The sequence below is a fragment of the Carassius auratus genome, chromosome 46 (assembly GCF_003368295.1).
Source record: "Carassius auratus strain Wakin chromosome 46, ASM336829v1, whole genome shotgun sequence".
NCBI classification, from domain to species: Eukaryota; Metazoa; Chordata; class Actinopteri; order Cypriniformes; family Cyprinidae; genus Carassius; species Carassius auratus.
This window is the reverse complement of record NC_039288.1, coordinates 17,249,526-17,271,481: the sequence shown is the minus strand read 5'-3', so window position 1 is coordinate 17,271,481 and position 21,956 is coordinate 17,249,526. Positions and strand designations below refer to the sequence as shown.

The following is a 21,956-nucleotide window of genomic DNA, read 5'->3' as shown; positions in this document are numbered from 1 at the left end:
TAACCTACGCACAGATCTGGATTGCTGAAAACACTTAACTAAGTTTGAGTATGTTTCTGCGAACCTGACAGTTTGAGTGAGTTTTTAGCAGCTTTTTGCTGCATAAATGCATGTTTGGGTGCGTTTCTGGTCACATTTGTTCTTGAATTCAACCAAGAACACTGAATTACTCTTGCCAACAAATCACGCATATTATAAATCATCCTAAAAACAATCCTATATGTTTACATTGTCATTTTCCAGTTTATTTTGTAAGTGTACAGCTCATATGTATGTGTTTAGGGATGCATTCAAACTGGCTTCTCACACTTGTTATTGTAGTTGGTTTTAACCCTGGATTACCTTGCTTCATGTCTCACACTGTTCGTTTATCATGGGTTAATTGCTGTGTACATTTGGCACTTCTAGTTTTAAAATTGCAAGCACGATCGATACAATTGTTTGCAGGGCTTATTCATTTTTCACTCGTTTTAATTAAATTTGGTCATGTTGTAAACTGTTTCAATTTATTTAAACTGCGGCCATGATTTACCTAAATCAAGGGAACTAATTAATATATCATGGGAACAAATTAATAAATTATAGGAAATATTTCTTATTTTTCTCATGCATGTTATGTGTGGAGCTTTGTAGTTCTTAAAATGTATTTTTGTGAATTGGAAAGAAGCTGAAATAAAATAAAATATGTATTAGATGAAAAACCTAAAAAAAAAAAATTAAACGTTGCCTTGAAAGCTAACTGAAATAAAATGACCCCCCCCCCCCAAAAAAAAATCTAAAAATAATATCTGAAATAAAAATTAATAAAAGCTAATAAAAATGACAAAAGCACAAAAAAAAGACTAAAACATTAAAATGTATAAATAAATATAAATATAAATAAATACTTTATTAGTATATAAATAATACTGAAACAACACTGATGTGATAACCCAGGGTTAAGTATAGTGTGAAAAGCTTTTTAATAGTGGGCATGAATCCATCACTACACCAAGTCTAACATGTTTTTCTTTTGTTTTTCATATGTTTGTTTGTTTGTATGACTGCAGATTCGTAAAGTAAGGAAGGAGGACTCAGTGTTGCAGGGCAAACAGCAGCCACATGTGAGGAAACTACAGCCTTCCCTCCATGAACTGCCCTAGAGTGAGACAGATGAGAGACAGACACAAAATACAGAGAGGACCAGGCTGTAGAGACATCTCCTGCTGTAGAGAGGAACTTTAACAGCGAATCAGAGAAATATAATGGCATTTAGATTTATTACCTGTTTGTTATTTTATAATAAGGTGAATATGATCTGCATATATCATTTTGCTTTACGGCTCTTCATCGCTGCTGAATGGCGCTAAACTTTCTTTCAGCCTGTGTGACTGAGTGAGTGTACGTATGTGTGTTTGTCTTTAAAGGTCTTAAATTTCCTCGAACTAAAACCCTGGGAATGTGGTCTGGAAAAGGAGCTGAATTTTTGGTACCACAACAGTGCTGCGTTCCATCCATATTCCTACAATACAAAGCTTGATGCTCGAAAGATAATGTACACTACTGGACAAAAGTTGGAACAATTAAGATTTTGTAGTGTTTTGAAAGAAGTCTGCATTTATTTGTCGAAAATACAGCAAAAACAGTAAAAAGTTGTTGTTGTTTTTTACAATTTAAAATAGTTGATTTTTTATTTATTCTTGTGATGTCTTGCTGACTTTTCAGCATCATTACTCCCGGCTTCAGAGTCACATGATCCTTCAAAAAACATGGTCATATTTGGATTTACTGCTCAATTATGATGTTGAATTATGGTGGTCGGTTATTAATAATGGTTCTTATCATCTTCAATGCAGAAACAGTTTTCAGGATCCTTTGATGAATAGATTAGAGAAATTCATTTAAATAAAACTCTTTTGTAACATTATAAATGTCTTCACTGTCACTTTCGATCAATTACATGCATCCCTTCTGAATAAAAATGTTCAATATTCTTTTCTTTTCTTTTTTTTTTTTCTTACTTTTGAATGGAAGTGTATCACGGTTTCCACAAAAATATAAATATAAATGACATTTTAAAAATACATTAAAATAGACAAAAGATTTATAATTGTATATTATCAATATATAACAATATTACTGTTTATGCTGTATTTATGATCAAATAAATCCAGCCTCGATGAGCAGAAGAGACTTCTTTCGAAAACATTAATAAACTATAATTGTTCTTAACTTTTAGTGTATTAAGAGACAAAACGGCAATGCAAGCATGTTTTACAGGTGTATGAATATCAACAAATCATGTATATAAACTTACGATGTAGGAACTTTGACTCATTCATACATTTTATTTGCTTGTAAGCATTTGTGTACCATTAACCACATGTTCTGCCGTATGATGTGAAATGTCTTTAAGTGCCGTTCTGTTGCACTTTTCCAAGTTGCAAGCTGGAATCTTTCTTGAGTTGGAACGCAACATTGCAATTCTATATGATGTCACTCATTCCGGCTCCTTTCTCAGGCCACACCCCTTTAGACCCTTTGACTCCACCTCCCAAAAATAAAAGCTGCTGGCCATTGGTTGCTCATATGGCTGTTGCACATGTCAGGGGCGGGGCTTCACTGGCCAATAGCATGTCTGCTTGCCCTGGCACCTCCTCTGTCTCCGCCCTTCCAGTGCAATTACTAATACTGTCTGTCTGTTTGCCATCTTATCCAACTCATTTTTATCTAATGTCCCTTCAGTGATTCACATGTTCATTCATTTCATCTATTAGACTTCCTGCTTGACCTTAACCGTCCAATCATCATGCTCAAATGCTGTATTTGTTTGTCAGGCCAGGGAGGGATTATATCTACACTCATGAATAGGCTAATGTCCTGTTGATATGGATATATATTTATTGTGACAGCTTTTTTGTTCGTCTTCATGGTTTTACCCTGTGGAGCACCCAGCTGAGCACCTCGCAACCTCATTGGTTTCGCTGGTTTTATATATATATATATATATATATATATATATATATATATATATATATATATATATATATATATATATATATATACAGTATGTAATGGTTTAATTGTACTATGAGCCAAATGTACAGGTTAACCAGATATTTTGACATGCATAATGTGAGCTGTGAGAGTTTGTATGGCTCTCTTAACCTGAGGAATAGACTTGGAGGTTTTTAATTCAACTGATTGTTTCCAGCCCTTTTTAATGTAATCACTGAGGTTTGACAAAGGGGAGTTTGATTTTTCAGGTTTTTTTTGTGTGTGAATACATTTTTTTTTCATCATCTTCCAATCTTTACTCACCATCCCTGAGGCACATAATAATTTCAACTTGTTTTTTTAGATTTTTAAATTCTCTCTCACAGTCATTTTGGATCCATGAGAGGTTTTACTTATTTAATCTTAATTATTATTTTTTCTTGATTAAGTAGGTTTGAACTCCAAAACATCTACGTCGCTACAGGCATCATTATGGAAAATAAAAATTAGCACATGCCACAGATCTGCTATTTAAAGAAGAATGCTTCTCTTATTTTTAACAAAGCGCTTATTGATGAATTATTATGTTTTATGTTGAATGCATTGAGCAGCCTCTCAGAATAACTGACTCACTCGCTATTGATGAACCTGTAAATATAAACACATGTACTAAATGAGAAGGTTTTTGAAACATCTCACCATCTTGAAGAGGAAAACGTCATTTTGTGTGTCTTCCAAACATACTTTCTCAAGTGCTCTGTCTCTCTTCGAGAACAAAACAATTGCAAAACAACTTTATTTCATCTTTTTTAGCATTGTTATACTCTGTCGGCTATCGCTGTATGACACATACATACACACAGCTGTCTTATTTGGCTTGTCAGTGACAAGAGTTATTAGCCCTCTGCCCCTACCTGCTCTTTTTGGGGCTACAAAACACCATTCCCAAATCAGAGAAATATAAATATATATATGTATATCTATAAGTACAAGTCTATAAATAAGAGTGAACTACCAATCCATGGTAAGAGTCTATTTTTAAATTTTGATTAATAAAAATGTCCCAGTTTCTTTTCTCTGCTTTGCTAAATGAATTTTTTTGGGGGGGTCTCGTTTGGTGGGTCTGCCAAATGTTTGTTTTGCACTTTTTTGTTTGTGTTCAATTTGTTATGCTTGTGTTTTGGAGCACTGAAGACTTTGTATGTGTTAACTGTGCCAATTAAAGATAGAGGGAAAAAATCAATGAATTATTGTCTCAGTGTATCACTTTGTGTGTGTGTGTGTGTGTGTGAGTGTGAATGTGTGTTTGTCTAAAGTTACCAGCATATTTGTATATTAAAATTGTATCCTAGACTTTACACAAATTTTACAAAAATTTTGTGTAAAATTTTACACAAAAATAATTAACACACTGTCAGAATCAGGGCTGAAAATAAGAAAAATATGTACACATTTACACTTATTATTAACTTTACTAACAAGTATTATTATACCATCCATAAGAATTCAGAACAAAATATGTAATTATTCATTGGTTCAGTTGAAATGTACTAATATTAATGGCCAAACGAACACTGCAAACCATTAGCTCTTAACTTCCATGCTCCACATATGAATATTTAAAGTTTAAAAAACATTAATATTTAAAATTGCGAATTAAAACACATAACATACATTATATCAGTCGTGTTGCAACAATGGGTTTTACACATAGACAGTAAGGTTTTACACTGCATGGGCTTGTGTTTACTTCCTGGGCAAGAGTCTGTGACGTAATTGTTGCGTCGTTATGATTGGTCGACATGTCGGCAAGATTCTGTGACGTTTGTTGTATCGTCATTGTGATTGGTTGACATGTCGGAGATGCAAATGAGAAAGCATTGCGCTGGTCCAAGGGATGGCAAAAAAAGCTTTTTAAAAACATAAATCAAAATAATACGCTTATAACGTGTATACCGATATGTCTAAACTACAATATGTAATACACACCATAAGAACAAAGTATGTTTTCCAGTTTTAAATCAGTCACCGTCAATGAGCATAATGGCCAGCTACCGCCCATTATATTCTCCACGAACGTCCGCTTTTTATTGTGTTGTATGAAAGGAGAGAAGGTTAGCACTCCCCTTGACAAGGATGGAAGAGGTCCTAGTGACCTTCAACACACATATGGTTAAGGCATTGCCACCTACTTCGTGGCATCTCTAACCAAGTTTTTTTTTGTTGGTTGTGTCTCATTATTACAAACAGGGCTGGATTCATGTCACAGCTCTAAAACCACACAGCATTCTCTCAGTGTTCTGTACAATTCTGTATATAAGACGAAAGAAACAACTAACATTCCATAAGATTCATGAAGAGTCTATGATTTAACATATTCGTGAGGCTACATCCTCCAGGGACCCAGGCATATATAACTTTGTCCTCTGATGACATTATATTTTAGTGAATTTCTCAGATCATAACATGCTTCGTCTTTTCAGAGATATCAAATGTTTGGAGGTTTGATCATAAACACTCCCCCTGCTTGGTCTTTAAATATGATCTGGCTAATTTTCAAATTGTCTTTCGTAAATAAACATCTCAGAAAAATGTTATGGGGTTTCAAATCAGAATATGAATTTTTTTTGTTACGAATCGGGGCATAATTTTAACACGTCTTCTGTAAATGGTACTTATATGCCCAGAGAATGTCTGCCCACACTGCCAATGAAAGCGATTGACAAAATCTCGCGAGATTCACTTCAACGAACTAGCGCGGGAGTTGTGTGAAACTTTCATTTCATTTTCAAACCTGAGATGTATGAGGCGTTGTTTTCCTTTGTTTACTTTAATTTTGATGTTTTTAAAGTTCAGTAGCTTTCGAGAATATTTCATTTTGTGAAAGACTACGATAAGAAACGATGGATTCAACAGAAGACGACACATATGCTCGGGTTTTGTTGAGGGGAATTCTGCACACAGTTATGAAGATCTCCTGTAACCAGAAGGTGAATTTATTTCAGTTGTCACTTAAACTTTGTATAACGTACAGATAAAAAGTGACTTATTGACTTAGTGTTAGATTTATGGCTTGCTTTTAAGCGAAGGGTTTATACAAACGCAGATCATTTATATAGACCAATAGCTACGTGAGTTACATTTAAAAGTAACGGATAAATACAACAGTGGTATAAAGAGAAAGTTACATTACCAGTATTGTAAACAGAAAGTGCTCAAGTCTTATGCATTGTTACATTTTAAAATGATTAATTAAAACACAACAATACAAAACATCCATAGAAAGAGAGAGAGAGAATTGTATCATTTCGTTATTTTTTCCTCTGAAAACTTTGTATTGCTTTTATTTGTGTGTATAATATGTATTTAATGTGTATTTAAAATGTGTTCCAGTGCAACAAATATACTTCAGAGCATGAGGCTGAAAAACACCCCGGACTGGAGAGTACTGGATCTGCCTTACAACACAAACTCAAGAAGAAGCTCCATGAGGCACGTGTGGTGTTTAAATAAACTACTTAATATGTTGCAAATGCATATTCTTTATGATTACATCCCTAAAACCTTTTTCTTTTGTTCAGAGTGCCTCCCTGTCATCCCTCCCTTCACCTAAACGGCCAAGGTCAGCCGTGCCAAAGACATACCCCTCTGGTACGGTCCCATCCCCAGTGTATGATGATGAGGACATGACCCCTCGTGGCCTGCTCATTGGGATCATTCAGATGGGTGAGTAAGAACTTACTTTCCAGGGTCTCAGTCATGGAAAACCTAGAAATACCAGGTAGTTTTTATTGGAATTATTTCAATTTTTGGTCTTGGAAACATTTATAGTTTGATAGATGTTTCTAGGCATGATCAGCTGTAAATATATATATATATAATTATGTTTGTACCAGGGTTATATTAGTTTTATTTAAAGTATTTTTTATTATTATTAACTAATTTTGTATTTTCAATTTAGGTTTTAATTTTAGTTTACATTTTAGTAATTTGTTATATGCTTTTAAATATTTATTTTTAAGTTTTAGTATTTTTAGTATTTGTCAGTGGTTTGCCAAGGCAAGATGTCTAATTTCTAGTGCTTTTGTTTTAACTCTAATAATTATAGCTTATTTTATTTCAGTCTTATTTCAATTAATGAAAACAATTTTCTGTTTGTTTTCATTTTAGTTGTATTTAGTGTACTTGATCTGTCTCTGTTTCAAACATTATTTCAAAATTTGTTGTTTTTTAAAGTATTAATGACTAACATAATTATTGACAATTATCTGTACTGATGAGATATTTTGATAGTTTTTTCACCCTAAATAATTGACAGTCTTTGACTATTTACAAGTTTTTGATTCTTATTATAACAAATATAGAAATAACAAATGCATAAATATCAGAAGATGATGTTGTTAATGTTACTGTAATGTGATTTAATTTAGCAAATTCTTTGCACTTAGATATTAGCCCATTTACATTACCGGTACTAGCTAAAAACATTTGCACAGGCAGTTGTCAAAAAAAGTTAAAAGAAGAAAAACACAGTTTTTGATGTTTCACCCATGTGTGTTTCAGAGAACAAAGCATCGCTGCTGATGTCTGGTCAGCCTGCACTTCAAGAATCAGAGCTGAATCCAGCCGACACCGGTGTGTCCAGCGCTGGAGAGAGAACGTCAGTAATCCTCTTCATGTTGTGCTCATGTGTCTGTGTTTTCCTCAGTGGAGCTCTGTCTGGAGTGGAGCGGTCTGATCTGACTCTGAACACTGAACTCCTGACGCATGTAGTCAGAGGACCGAGCCGCAGGAAACCACCACATGCCTTCAGTGCATCAGCGTTCGAGAAACTGTTAGATCAACAGCTAGGTGCTCACCCATTCTCACCTGTTATTTGTGTTCGCAAGATTCTCACCTGTCATTTGTGTTCGCAAGGTGGAATATTGGCACATATTTTGTCACATGTTCAAAAAGCCACTCAGTATCATCTAACCCTTTTTCCATATTCTCAGACAACACAGAGGATGACTCGCATGTCTCTCATAAAAGTTACATCTCTGAGAAGAAAGCGGATGCATCTCAAGATTTAGATTGGTCTTCTGGCTCAAAAAGGTTAATGCTTTCTTTAAAGCTATTTTTAAGATCTCTCTTGAGTTTTTAGTCAAAATAAGAGCTCCATGATTTTAACTTAAGAAATCCATAAATACTTAAAAAAAGAAAATTATTAAACATTTTAGTAATATATTTCTGTATTGATTAGACATATAATACAATATTTTTAAATACAATAATAGTAGTGATAATAATTCTAAATTAAAGTTGAATGGAGAAAAGCTAATTTAATATGCAATCTAGAAACGTGTTTGCATGATGTGTCCACTAGGTGGCAGTCACACTCCATCACAGAGGTGTTTAATAAGAGTGAAAGTGGTGTTGAGTTATACTCCAGTATTCGTTCTAAAATGGAAATTTCCAATCTTGGATGCTGATTGGTCAATTCTACATTCCAAAATGCACCTCATGGTATTCTCTAGTCTATATAGTATATCATATTACGTAATATAGATCATATCATTTAGCTTGGCTTATTTATGATTAGATCTCATGGAAGGTTTACACTTCATTCATTTGCTTAATTTTCTTTGTCAGGATTGTTTTTAAACGTAACTAAAACATAATATGTTAAAATAATATTGTTATGGGTTACCAGAAGTAAGTATTATTTTACTCTTAATTAATGCTTTCCCCCCTATCCAGCCAAACCTTGAGCTCTTATTCACAATGTATCAGCATCTCTTGCTTAAATAATCACTTTAATGGGACTCAATGATGTAGAGTTTAGGTGAAATTCGAACAAATTAACTAATGCACCTTTTCTTAATCTTTCCCTCCAGCATTTTTCCCTTCACTAATGACCGAAGCAGACGTGTGTGTGAGTTTTACAAGGCCAAGTCTGTTTTTGAGATTTGCAGCTCCAAAAAGATGCTGGATTCCCGTTTCTTTCGAAAACTCTTTCTATATCTCTTGCCTTTATTTAGTGTCAGACTGGATTTAGATTTAGATCTTTCTATTCCAGATCCGGCTCATGTCACACACCGTTTTCAGTGTGTTGTCACTATAGATCGAGATCCAGATGTTGGGTCCCTGCGGCCTTCCTCCTCCTCTTCTTCTTCACCTCCTCTTGCAAGCAGTGACCCTTCCACATTCTCCACAGTATGAGTCAGCAGTGCTGCGGCTCCAGCAAACTCCATCTATCATGTTGAGTTTCATTACAATGTAGCACTTAAACCAAACATTGCTTGAAAACGAACTTCTGACAAGCCAATCTGTTCTCTGTCTCCTTCATAAAACCACAAACGTGGGTCACACAGCACTGTGACAGCCAGAACGCTCACGTCATCTAGTGCATGACTCACCGGGTGAGAAATGATCCTCAGTGCGGCTGGATCTGTTAGCGAACACATGTGTGAAATTAGCTGACTTATTGTATAAGATTGGGACTTATTGTGTAAAAATGAAAAACCATTGATCTATCTTTCAAAGCCAAAGCCAATAGTCCCGTTTACTTTCTCTATACAGTAATTCTAAAGAAAAACAGCATCTTTGATTAAAGCTGCAGTCGGTAACTTTTGACGCTCTAGCGGTTAATAAACAGAACTGCTTGCGTCTTGCGGAAGAACATCGTAGCCGGAACTACTTCTCTCTGTTTATGTCTATGTAGAATCACAAAGTACTGAGTTACTCCGCCGCGGTACCCCGAAGCAATCTAAAATAGTCCGAATATAAACACTTATTATAGGTGCACCCTAGTGATTCAGGACAAGCCAAAAACACGGTTTGGAAAATGGATTCATGTTGTACTCGCTTATTATATACATTTTTCTACATTTTGAACACAAACAAAGTTACGGACCGCAGCTCTGATTGGTTGTTTCTTACCGGGAGCGATGGAGTTTCTGCAAATGACAATAGGACACTGGGAGGAGCCAGAGGAGCTTGGTTTTTTCACAGATTATCTGTCTCATATTCTACTGTCAGGACATAATGACAGGTTTAACAAATATGTAAAAAATATATTTTTACAAAAGTTACCTACTGCAGCTTTAAATGTAACTCGCTCCGCTTCTGAACAGCTGACATCATGGAGCCCTTTTTTTTAGCCCCTCCCCTTTAACTACATGCCAAACAGAGACAACTGTAACCAATTCCTGAAGGAAAAAAAGAGTTTTTTCATGAGGAGTAAAGAGATATATCACATTATGTGATTAAAAAAGTTTGTACTGTAGATACTTCATGTTGACTACCAATGTCTGTTTTGCAGGTAAGTATCGTACACATTTAGACTTCAACCCTAATCAAACACACCTGAACCAGCTAATTAAGGTCTCACTAGGAATACTAGAAACTTCCAGGCAGGTGCGTTGAGGAAAACTGGAGCTAAACTCTGCAGAACTGAGTTTGGAGACCCCTGATTTATGTCATTCTCTATTGGTGAGATGTGACATCAGTCTGAAAAGCGTAGAAAAGACATTAGCAGTCTGTCCAGGTATCTGTCGTAAATCTCAAAGTTTGAATGGTCAAAACGAACAAGTTGTGGGGTCTCTCGTTCGTGGTTGGTCTCTAGGCGAGATGTTTTCATGTTTTTCTGTATCTGTTTCCGCGGTGTTGTGTGAATGTTATCTGTTCTGGCTGCAGGAGAATTTTCCGTGTAACTGGCTCTTTTCTTTTCCGTTCCTGCCAGAAGTTGGACCCAGCAGACCCAAAACCAATTTCATCATCACTGCGGGACTGAGTCACACTGCTAAAGAGAGTGAGAGATGATCTGCTTGGCCAAAAATACATGAATACTACACACCAGATGGGAATAAAGTGGAAAGTAAATAGGAAAACAGAACGAAGGACAAAGATGTACAAGGTTCAAGAAAACTCGCTTTCTGGTCTGACTTGGACACACAGGCAAACCCACTCCTGTTTTCTTTAGAATATGCAATCTAGTTAATCATACATGCTACAGGCAACATTATCTAATGCAATCTATCAGTTTAATATGGTTTTAATCACATATTTTTTCTAGGTTTCTGGCGAATGGACCATGACATTTAAAATCCCAAGTCTCAAAAACCGCAAAGACGAGTTATTTCCAGAGAAGGTGAGGGTTAGAACTATGTTTCCCAGAGCACAATGTGACCTCTGTTCAATGGGCGCACTTTGTAGTGTCCAAAACCTCATTTTGAGTCTTTATACAGAATGTTTCCTTTAATAAAGATGCCACGGTCCGGATCCTCACAGAATCCCTCTCGCTGGTCCAGGTCTGGAACATTCCAGAACATTCTTTTACCTTTTCCATTTTGAGGTTTGTGTCTCTTTAAAGGAACAGTTCATTTAAAATCAGGCCGTTCGTGACTTTCCAAACCTGACCTGGTTTCAATACTGGAAAGCGAGAAGAGAAATATTATTAAATTATCCATATGATTCATACAGTCTTATGACATCATACGGTAGCTTTGTGTGAGATAGGGTTATTTTAGTTAAAGGGGGGGTGAAATGCTATTTCATGCATACTGAGTTTTTTACACTGTTAAAGAGTTGGATTCCCATGCTAAACATGGACAAAGTTTCAAAAATTAAGTTGTACGTTTGAAGGAGTATTTCTGTTCCAAAAATACTCCTTCCGGTTTGTCACAAGTTTCAGAAAGTTTTTTTCGAGTATGGCTCTGTGTGACGTTAGATGGAGCGTAATTTCCTTATATGGGTCCTAAGGCACTTCTGCCGAAAGAGCGCGCGCTCTCGTATAGCGAGGCTGAGCACAGACATTTCACTGATCAGAGCGATTCACTGATCAGAGCGAGAGCGTCGCGAAATGTCACAAAAGAAGTGCATTTTTGGTTGCCAGGGCAAGACAACCCTGCACAGATTACCAAAAAAAAAAAACAGCATTAAGGGACCAGTGGATGGAGTTTATTTTTACAGAGCATCAACGGAGTTGTGAAAGTGTTTTTGTTTGTTCCCTGCATTTCGAAGATGCTTGTTTTACAAACAAGGCCCAGTTTGACGACGGATTTGCGTATCGTTTATTTCTTAAGGATGATGCAATCCCAACGAAAAAGGGTCACGATCATGTGTCGGAACCGCAGGTGGTGAGTAAAACTGCTTAAAATATCTCTGCCTTCTCGTTAGTGAGTCCGCCTCCCATGCCGGAGACCTGGGTTCGAGCCCCGCTCGGAGCGATTCGTTGCTACTGCTGCTCTCGTTCAGTTTCAGCCTCTGGATCTGATTCTGGATCATAAATATACGGCTGAATCTGACTGTTAGCCATGGTTTGTTTTGGATGTTTTTTTTCCTTACGGTAAAGTCACAGCGTCCAAACGCTCTCAACGCAAAAGCCTACTGGCGCTCGTGATTCTTTAGCTCCGCCCACACATCACGCCTCCAGTGGCTCCTGTTTTTCCGGGAAAAATCGGTACAGACTATCTTTCTCTTATGAATATAATAAAACTAAAGACTTTTTGGAGTTATGAAGGATGCAGTACTACTCTATAGGTACTCAAGATTAAGAGGATATTGAGTGAAAACGAGCATTTCACCCCCCCTTTAACTAAAACTAAAACCGTTGAAAAAATCATGGTTACACATTATTTTAAGGTCCAATTCTGACTATTAACTATGAATTTTGCCTCAATTAACTCCTAATTGGCTGCTTATTATTAGTTTATAAGGTAGTTGTTAAGTTTAGGGTATTGGGTATGCATGTCATGCATCATTTATAAGCAGTGATAAACAGCCAATATTTTAATAATAGGCATGCTAATAGGCAAATTGTTATTAGTGACAATTGGACCCTATACTAAAGTGTAACCAAAATCATTACTTGAAATAAAATTAACCTTAACAGCAATAGAATAAGGTATAAAAAACTCAAACTTATTTCAGCTATTACCTAGGCAATATTTGATATTTTAATTTAGTTAAGTTGATAATTGAAACAAAATGGAAATAAAATTAATATAAACCACATAGGAAAAAAACCCACTAAAAATGACAAAATTAGAAATTTACACAAAAATTGCAGCTCGAATGAAAAACTTAATATTTTATTTATTGAATATTGATTAAAAATATTGATAAAAACTATTAAAAATATCTCAGTAATAAGAAGAAAACGCTGGTGTGAGGATAGACTGAAATTATTATTATTATTATTATTTTTTACGTAAATTGAAAATGTCTTTGCTTCAGTCTGATTTGTTCAAATATTCTCCTGGACATACCCAAGCCAGATGTCAAGATTTGCAGTATGCAATGACTTAAATTTTCATCTATTTTTCACAAAAGATATCGTATGCATCTGAATATAGTATGTATATAGTATGTATATACTGAATATAGTAACTGTTTTTATGATGTATTTCAACGGTTTCAGTCATTATTCACTTTAATTGAGTTGAACCATGAGCAATGGCCTTTTGTTTTCAACAGAAGACTGAAAGTCATTCAGTGAGTAATGACTGTGAGCCAAGCTTTTACTTTTGGGTGAACTTTAAGAGGTTAATGACATCTTTGAGTGTTTCAGCCCATACTATCTGTATCATCATAACTGCAGTTGACAGTCATCTCGACCAATGCCCCGCCCCCTTCAGAAAGATGAGGTGATGGATGGAAAGTCAGGATGATGGCTGTTTTTCCTCTGTTTTGCTCTCTCTGCACCATGTTTCCCCCTCCCCTATAGTCTTTCTTTCATGTCCTGCTGAAGATCTTCAGTTTCTTGCCTGAAGGTACACGTGGAACTTTTCTCACGTTCGTTAATCTTCTATCCTTCTTATATTCTATTGCCTGTTTTGTTTCGTATTTCATTTATCCACACACATTCTCTCTTTCTCTCTCTCTCTCTGTGCATGTGTCCCTATTTTAATTCCACTCAGGTTTTTAAAAACAAAATAATATTTTGGAAACTACTGTTTTGCAGTGTGCTTGATTTGACCTTTGGACTGCTATTACACACAAGCTATTAATATCGGTCCAGAATGTTTAATATTATTTGATCAGATTAGCAAAAGTTAAAGTTATTTATTTATTTTTTGCACGAAATTAGATTAAAAAGCAAAACAGATGTAATATTGCCGACTGGATATACGTTAATTCTTTTTTTGCACAAAATTGGATTAAAAATGCAAAATAACAGTTTATTATTATTATTATTGTTAGTCATTTGCTAAATTAACATTGTGTAACATGACAGCCATTTATCTGTTTAAATAATTAGATTTAAAAGTTTAGGGTTCAAAAGTTTGTTTTGTTCAACAAGGATGCATTAAAGGGCGGGTGAAATGCTCGTTTTCACTCAATATCCTGTTAATCTTGAGTACCTATAGAGTAGTACTGCATCCTTCATAACTCCAAAAAGTCTTTAGTTTTATTATATTCATAAGAGAAAGATAGTCTGTACCGATTTTTCCCGGAAAAACAGGAGCCACTGGAGGCGTGATGTGTGGGCGGAGCTAAAGAATCACGAACGCCAGTAGGCTTTTGCGTTGAGAGCATGTGGAAACTGTGACATTACCGTGAGGGAAAAACCATCATCCAAAACAAACCATGGCTTACAGTCAGATTCAGCCGTTTATTTATGATCCAGAATCCCGAGGCTGAAACTGAACGAGACCAGCAGCAGCAACGACTCGCTCCGAGCGGGGCTCGAACCCGGGTCTCCGATGGGAGGCGGACGCACTAACAAGAAGGCAGAGATATTTTAAGCAGTTTTACTCACCGCCTGCGGTTCCAACACACGATCGTGACCCTTTTTCGTTGGGACTGCATTATCCTTAAGAAATAAACGATGTGCAAATCCGGCGTCAAACTGGGCCTTGTTTGTAAAACAAGCATCTTCGAAATGCAGGGAACAAACAAAAACACTTGCACAACTCCGTTGATGCTCTGTAAAAATAAACTCCATCCACTGGTCCCTTAATGCTGTTTCTCTTTTGGTAATCTGTGCAGGGTTGTCTTGCCCTGGCAACCAAAAACACACTTATTTTGTGACATTTCGCGACGCTCTCGCTCTGATCAGTGAAATGTCTGTAATCAGCCTCGCTATACGGGAGCACGCACTCTTCCGGCAGAAGTGCCCTCAGGAACCATATAAGGAAATTCCGCTCCATCTAACGTCACACAGAGCCATACTCGAAAAAAACTTTCCGAAACTTGTGACAAACCGGAAGGAGTATTTTGGGAACAGAAATACTCCTTCAAACGTACAACTGAATTTTTGAAACTTTGTCCATGTTTAGCATGGGAATCCAACTCTTTAACAGTGTAAAAAACTCAGTATGCATGAAATAGCATTTCACCCCCCCTTTAAAATAATCAGAAGTGACAGTAAAAATATTACACATTAAAAATGTTCTATTTCAAAAGAATTCTGTTCTTTTAAACTTTCTATTCATTTAGGAATCCTGAACAAATGTATTACATTTTTCCAAAAAACTATAAAGCAGCACAACTGTTGTCAACATTGATAATAATCAGAAATGTATCTTGTCCGGTAAATCAGTATATTAGAATGATTTCTAAAGATCATGTGACACTGAAGACTGGAGGAATGATGCTGAAAATACAGCTTTGATCACAGGAATTAATTACATTTTAAAATAGAAAATGGTTATTTTAAATAGTAATAATATGTTTGTTTTACTATATATTTGACTAATTAAATGCAGCCTCAGTAAGCATAAGTTTTCCAGTATTTTTCCATACTGCACATAAATTTCTCCCAGGCTGTGACTCTCTGCCACTAGTTTTACTGCAATGTCTGCAAGATGTCCCTTTACTGGGAGAAAAGTCCTAATGGTTTCCTCTTGGGGAGTAATTTAGGATTGCTGTATGCAGACACATTTACACTAATGACCTTTTACTCACTGTCTACTTTTTTTTTTTTAAATAGAAAATTCTGATTTTCTAGGTGGGCATATCATGACTGTTTTCTGGCTCCATCCACGTGTCCGTGTGCGCCAGACTTTTGTGTTTTACCTCAGCTCAAAGGTCTCAACTCCACTGAAAGCCTTGTGTTTACCTTTCAAGCAATTTCTCATTGATTTAATTAGCTGTGATTAGTTGATGGTTAGTTGATGAGCTCATGTTTATACAGGCACAGAGTCGCCAAACCAAACCGACCAACCGCGCCACTTCTAGAACCATGTAATACTGAACTGAGTCATCAATAATTACAGATTTTTAGACTGTGAATACTAAAATATAACATAAATGAAATGTCATTAATAATATAATGGCACATGTTTGCCCATGAAAAACCTACGGCCACAACACAACGATGCTGTGTGAAGCTGCTCTGTATTCTGGGTTGTTGCTAACAGATTTCTCTTGTTTTCTTGACTGTGCTGTTGCTAGGCTGTTTCTGAGGGTTCTAGGGTGTTCCTTTGCAGTTTTTGAGCTGTTCTCAGTTGTTGAGCCCTGTTCACATCAAGGACAGTAACTATAGAGATAACAATAAAGATATAGTTCTAAAAATTTTTCTAAAAAAGTTCTAAAAAAAGTATTAAAGAATAGCAGAGTCCACACCACAGCTATAAGGATAAAGACAAAGAAACAATATCATTAGAATCACTTTCAAAATGATTTTTCTCTAGCTGATGATTGCTAAAAAAAAGTTGCACGTACGCTTAGAATAAACAGACGATATCGTTCACTGGTGTGGACGCTAATATCTTTATAGTTATCATTTTTGGTGTGAACTATGCAGTTCCTTGGTATTCTGGGTGTTTAAAAACTGCTTTCCCTCTTTAATCGACTTCCAGGCATAAAATATGTTTAAAAAAGTAATAAAAGTAGGTCAGGAATAATTTTTGTCTGAAGCACAAACAGTGCAGGGCTATAGGCCAAAATTTGTTCAAATCACTAACCCTCAGTATGAGAAAAACTAATGTAATGCTTGAATTCACTAATGAGATCAGTTAATGAGTGATTTGTGTTTTGTTCAGAAGACTCTTGTGTATTGTTTGTATATTTGAAGGCACATGTGGGATTTCATCAGGCTACAGAGGCCTGTAAGAAAACCTCCACCTACAGATATCCAGCTCTCGCTGACTTTTTAAGGCAGAACCGTATATATACAGCGGAGCTAAGACCATCTTGATGCTAAATCAGGCAAAACCTCCTTAAAAGGTCATTGAGGGTGTAGTCCTACATTTTTGTTTTAATACAATTGAAATAAATGCCCCCTGCTCACCCGCAAAGTATTTGACCGCCAGTGGAGAAATATTAAGTAATCGCCCCCCTGAGTCGTCATTGAGGATGAACGATTTGTTGGAGAGAGAGAAAGAGGTTTAAACATGGCAATATTCTGTAAAAGTGTTTGGTGAATATTGGTGTTGGCTGCTGGTTCAGAGTGATGGGCCGCTTCTACAGAACTGTCAATCTTCACTCCGTTTGCTTTAATAAATACAGTGTGAGGTTTTTCTGCATGATGGTGCAGTCATTCCTGTAGAAAAAATGACTCAGAGGTTCACATGTTCTGATTTTCCCTTGAAATAACATTTGCTTTTAAAAAGACACTTGTTTCAAGCTTGACAGAGGCGGATAACATCATACATAATTGTGATTATTAAACTGAAAGAACTGACTTCATCATAAGAGAGAGACCTAAAAAACAATTTAATATTTTATAATTTTTTTACAGTCTTCCTTTTTAATTTGAATGAATTGATTCATTTTTCTATAAAAGTATTCATTAATGTACCCACTTAAACAACTATTTCTTTTAAAAAGAGCATTACATTACTACCATAATAATTTTTATGGTAATCCCATAGAATGTTTTTAGGGTAATTCAAATTCCATGATACTTTGGCATTAAGGTAGTAAAAAGGTTTTATTTTTTGGACATATACTATGTTATTACCGGGAATTAGTTTAATTACAATATTATGTATTTGTATTAATTTAGCATGGTATTTAAATAGTTACATGAGCTTTTGGAATAAAATCTAAGATATTTCCTAATGTTCCATAGTCATAAGGCATATTAATATTCATTCTATTTATTTGTTAATTGATTGCATATAAATTATAGCTGATTATTGACTAGCATAATGTTCTTTTTGTCGTTAAATTAATTTAGCATATTGACCTGTAAAACTGTGAAAATGACATAAAGATGTACGTCTGAAGATACACGTGTGTTTGTACTCTGCTGCCTTTCTTTGTGCATCCTTCACTCAGATTTATTTACAGTGGTGTTGCTGAGTGACGATCCAAACACGGCCCCTTCTCCACAGAGTCCCCCGTCAGTGCTGCCTATAAATGCTGCTGACCCATTTGACTCCACACACACATCTGGACTGAGGCAGCTCAATGCCTTTGGGATGTCCAGGTGCAGTTGGGAGTTTGAAGTGAATGAGAGAGAGAATGTGTCTGCATGAGAAAGAAAGAGAGAGTCAAGAAACATTAAACTTGTTTTCATGTTCAGAGCTCAGTTTATTACTACTACACTAGATTTTTACATTGTCTGAAGAAAAAGTGAGTGGTGCTTACTGTTTACATGTACAAAAAAACAACAACAACATAATGCTATTGTGTTGCTATCCAGTTGCTGAGGTGTTCTGAATTGTTACTTTGTCACTTGGCAGTTCCTATGGTGTTTCTATGCAGTTACTGAAGTATTCTATGTTGTTACTGTGTCAAGATGCAGTCGTGATGTATTCTGAGTTGTTTGTGTATTGCGGTGCAGTTCTTAGGGTGATGCAATGCAGTTGTTGTGGTGCTCTGAGTTGTTAATGTTTCACTATGGAGTTGCTAGCATGACTGAGTAGTTAGTGTTAGGGATGGGCGATACCACATATTTTGTTTTCGATACGTTACCGATACATTTAATGGCCAGTATCGTCGATATTGATGCCGATACGATACTTCTAAACTGAACTTTTAGATTATGAAATGTATTTAATTATTATGAGTACAATGAGTAATAATACCTACTTTATATTTGAAATGCATTTTAACATTCAATACACCTTAATTGCAACTTATTAGGTTATATTTTTGTTTATACATGGTTAAAATATGTCTACTGTAGTGGTAACCAAGGAAATCTGCAAATACTATAGTTAAACTATGTTCACTTTACCATGGTTCATTGTCATAAGGGACTGCCAGTAATAGGATGATTAATGCATAAAATGCAAACTTTTTATTCGGAGAGTGTATGATTATATTAACAATACAGAACAGAACATGAACAATATGAACTATTAACATTCACATTTAAATAAATGTACTGCACAAACTAGGGTACAGTTTCAAGAGGTTTATTGCGAAATAACTCAAACATATAGCCTATGTTTTTTTCTGCATTGCTCTGGGCTGCCTTTTCCAAAAACATAAATGCTCTCTTATTATAGGCTACTATTGGGAAACGTATGCTTTATTTAAAGGGGGGGGGGGGGTGAAATGCTCATTTCCACTCAATATCCTGTTAATCTTGAGTACCTATAGAGTAGTACTGCATCCTTCATATCTCCAAAAAGTCTTTAGTTTTATTATATTCATAAGAGAAAGATAGTCTGTACCGATTTTTCCCGGAAAAACACGAGCGCCTGGAGGCGTGACGTGTGGGCGGAGTTAAAGAATCACGAGCGCGAGTAGGCTTTTGCGTTGAGAGCGTTTGGATGCTGTGACACCGTAAGGAAAAAACCATTCAAAACAAACCATGGCTAACAGTCAGATTCAGCGTATATTTATGATCCAGAATCAGATCCCGAGCCTGAAATTTAACAAGAGCAGCATCAGCAACGACGTCTCTATGTGGTATGTACTGAAACTGTATATATTTGCTCCTTGAAACGTACAACTTAATTTTTTAAACTTTGTCCAAGTTTAGCATGGGAATCCAACTCTTTAACAGTTTTTTAACTCAGTATGCATGAAATAGCATTTCACCCCCCCCCCCCCCCAAATACACTGTCTGAACGCTCTCTGTAATTGATTGATTCTGCCTTACAACATTTGCGTGCTTTCAGATGAGCAGGAAAATCCCTTCCACACAATTATTTGCTAACATAGGTTATTCATTCAATTTAAGGCATATTGTAGGAATTATTTTTTGTTTAATAAACAAAATCACTGGTAAATAAAAACACCTTAGTATCGATATTTTTTATTTGAGTATCGATACTCACATCAGTATCGATATATCGATACTTCAGGATCGATTTTTGCATCCCTAGTTAGTGAATAAATTGTATTTTTAAGAGTGACTGACTGGAAGATCAGTAAAGGGCCAATGGCAACAAACCCCCAAAATCTACAAGAGCTTTTCCCTTTATTTATAGTCTGTTTGAGGTGGTGTTATAGCAGTAGTGCTGTATTTGTAGATGTAGTGTGGGAGAGAACATTTCTGCACAAACTGATTTTCAAGACATCCTATCAGTCTTTTTCTTTTTGTTTCCTCCCCTTCTCTACATCCAAGGCAAATGTTCCCCCTTTATATCTGGCTTTTGTGTGTGTTTATGTGTGTTTGTCTGATTTTTGGATGCAGGGACAGTGCAGGAAGCAGAGCCCATGATGACATCACCATCCCTCTGTTCCAGCGCACATCTGGAAATGCTCAAGTTTCAGAAAGAGAGAGAGAACAGCGAGAATGTGAGGGAAGAGTACAAATGAGCTTGGCATATCTGCACCACCAGCACGGATAGGGAAATAAGGAGGAGAGAAAAGGAAACGAGAAAGAAATGGAGGTGGGCTGTATGAACTATTAAACCTGTTTATGGTTTTAACCCCTCCAAAGAAAGTCAAAAGCAAAAGAAATACAAAATAGACTTAATATACATATTACAAAGGCTCTGGAATAATTGATTGTGATTGGTCAAACACAGAATTCAGAACTGTATATCAGTCACAAGCAAATGATTTCCCTTCATCACATCTCGTAGTCTTTTGACATAATGGAATAATTTTAACATTTCCATGTCCTTTATTTATTTGAACTGCTTATTCTAATATTTAAATAGCCACATGAATTTGATTGTAACTGCATATTTACATCTTTACTTATGCCAAATTATATTTAATATTATATTGAATTATATTTTTGACCATGGCAATAGAAATCCTGCTACATGAATGCTTCCTGTTAGGATTAATGTTGGAAAAAATGCCAGTACAGCTGCTGGCTTAAATTATATTAAACTGACTAAAAAAAAAAAAATCATTGCATACTTTTAATATTAATTGCACATAATATTACACAATCTGAGGATGAATATCGACTCGTGACGGGAAGCAAAGATGCCTCGTCCAAATTCTCAGGGCTGACTACAGGCGGACTGATGCAATGATGATTCCGGAACTAAAACCCAGGTCTGGAGTGTCTCGGAGTGGTGGGTGGGTGTGTGGGTGGGTGGGAATTCTGACAGCTGGCCGGAGGAAATCCTGTTTCCAGTCCGACACTTTTTTTTTTCTCACCTCCCCAGACATGCACAAACTTTTGGTCATTTTGTACTGTTCTGTGTTTGCTTTATCATAATTTTTTTCTGATCAAAGTTGCAATTTGCATTTTTATTTTCAATTATTATTATTATTTTTACAGTATGGTAATGTTATGTGTCGTCATATGAAGTTTGAGCCATTTGTAATGTTGTTAACTGCAACTATTTACAAACTAAATAAAAAACTTTGACATAAAAAAAGTAAAATATTTCATGATTTAGGCACCAATAAAACTAACTCGCATTAAAAAAAAAAAAAAAAGCAGCGGAATTGTGTTTTTTTCACTTCCTGTAGTGCTGTGCTCTGTTTCTCTGTGACTGCGAGTAAAAGAGTAAAAGGGTTCGTATGGGAACCAGGAGTGCATCTGCCTGCAGTGTCTCTTATGGCCACTAGTAGGCAGATCAGCCTCAAACTCCTCGAGCGGTCATGTGACAAGCTCTGCTGCAAATGAAATCATTACCACACAGGCAGCATCTGGGCTTGCCGTTCTCCCTTTTCGTTTCCCA

General features: G+C 36.0%; 1 protein-coding gene, 1 long non-coding RNA gene and 1 other non-coding gene across 17 annotated transcripts in view; all 3 read left to right on the top strand.

The window, feature by feature from the left end:
- The window catches only part of LOC113064408 (formin-binding protein 1-like), a 59,076-nt gene extending 57,121 nt beyond the window's left edge, over nucleotides 1-1,955 (top strand). For 10 of the 15 annotated variants that reach the window (XM_026235226.1, XM_026235224.1, XM_026235220.1 and 7 more), the window contains one exon: nucleotides 1,050-1,955. In XM_026235226.1, the coding sequence (XP_026091011.1) occupies nucleotides 1,050-1,057 (8 nt within the window). In that variant the 3' untranslated portion in view covers nucleotides 1,058-1,955. The remainder of the gene's footprint in view (nucleotides 1-1,049) is intronic. The other 5 variants (XM_026235225.1, XM_026235223.1, XM_026235218.1 and 2 more) reach the window with 1 other exon arrangement.
- A 3,113-nt stretch (nucleotides 1,956-5,068) lies between these two features.
- Nucleotides 5,069-5,196, top strand: LOC113064509 (U6atac minor spliceosomal RNA). Its single transcript, XR_003278840.1, has one exon. It is a non-coding gene; the product is annotated as a U6atac minor spliceosomal RNA (small nuclear RNA).
- Nucleotides 5,197-9,989: 4,793 nt separating this feature from the next.
- On the top strand, nucleotides 9,990-11,492 carry LOC113063766 (uncharacterized). The gene is made up of 3 exons (XR_003278738.1): nucleotides 9,990-10,873; nucleotides 11,033-11,107; nucleotides 11,224-11,492. It is a non-coding gene; the product is annotated as an uncharacterized LOC113063766 (long non-coding RNA).
- Nucleotides 11,493-21,956: the final 10,464 nt, after the last annotated feature.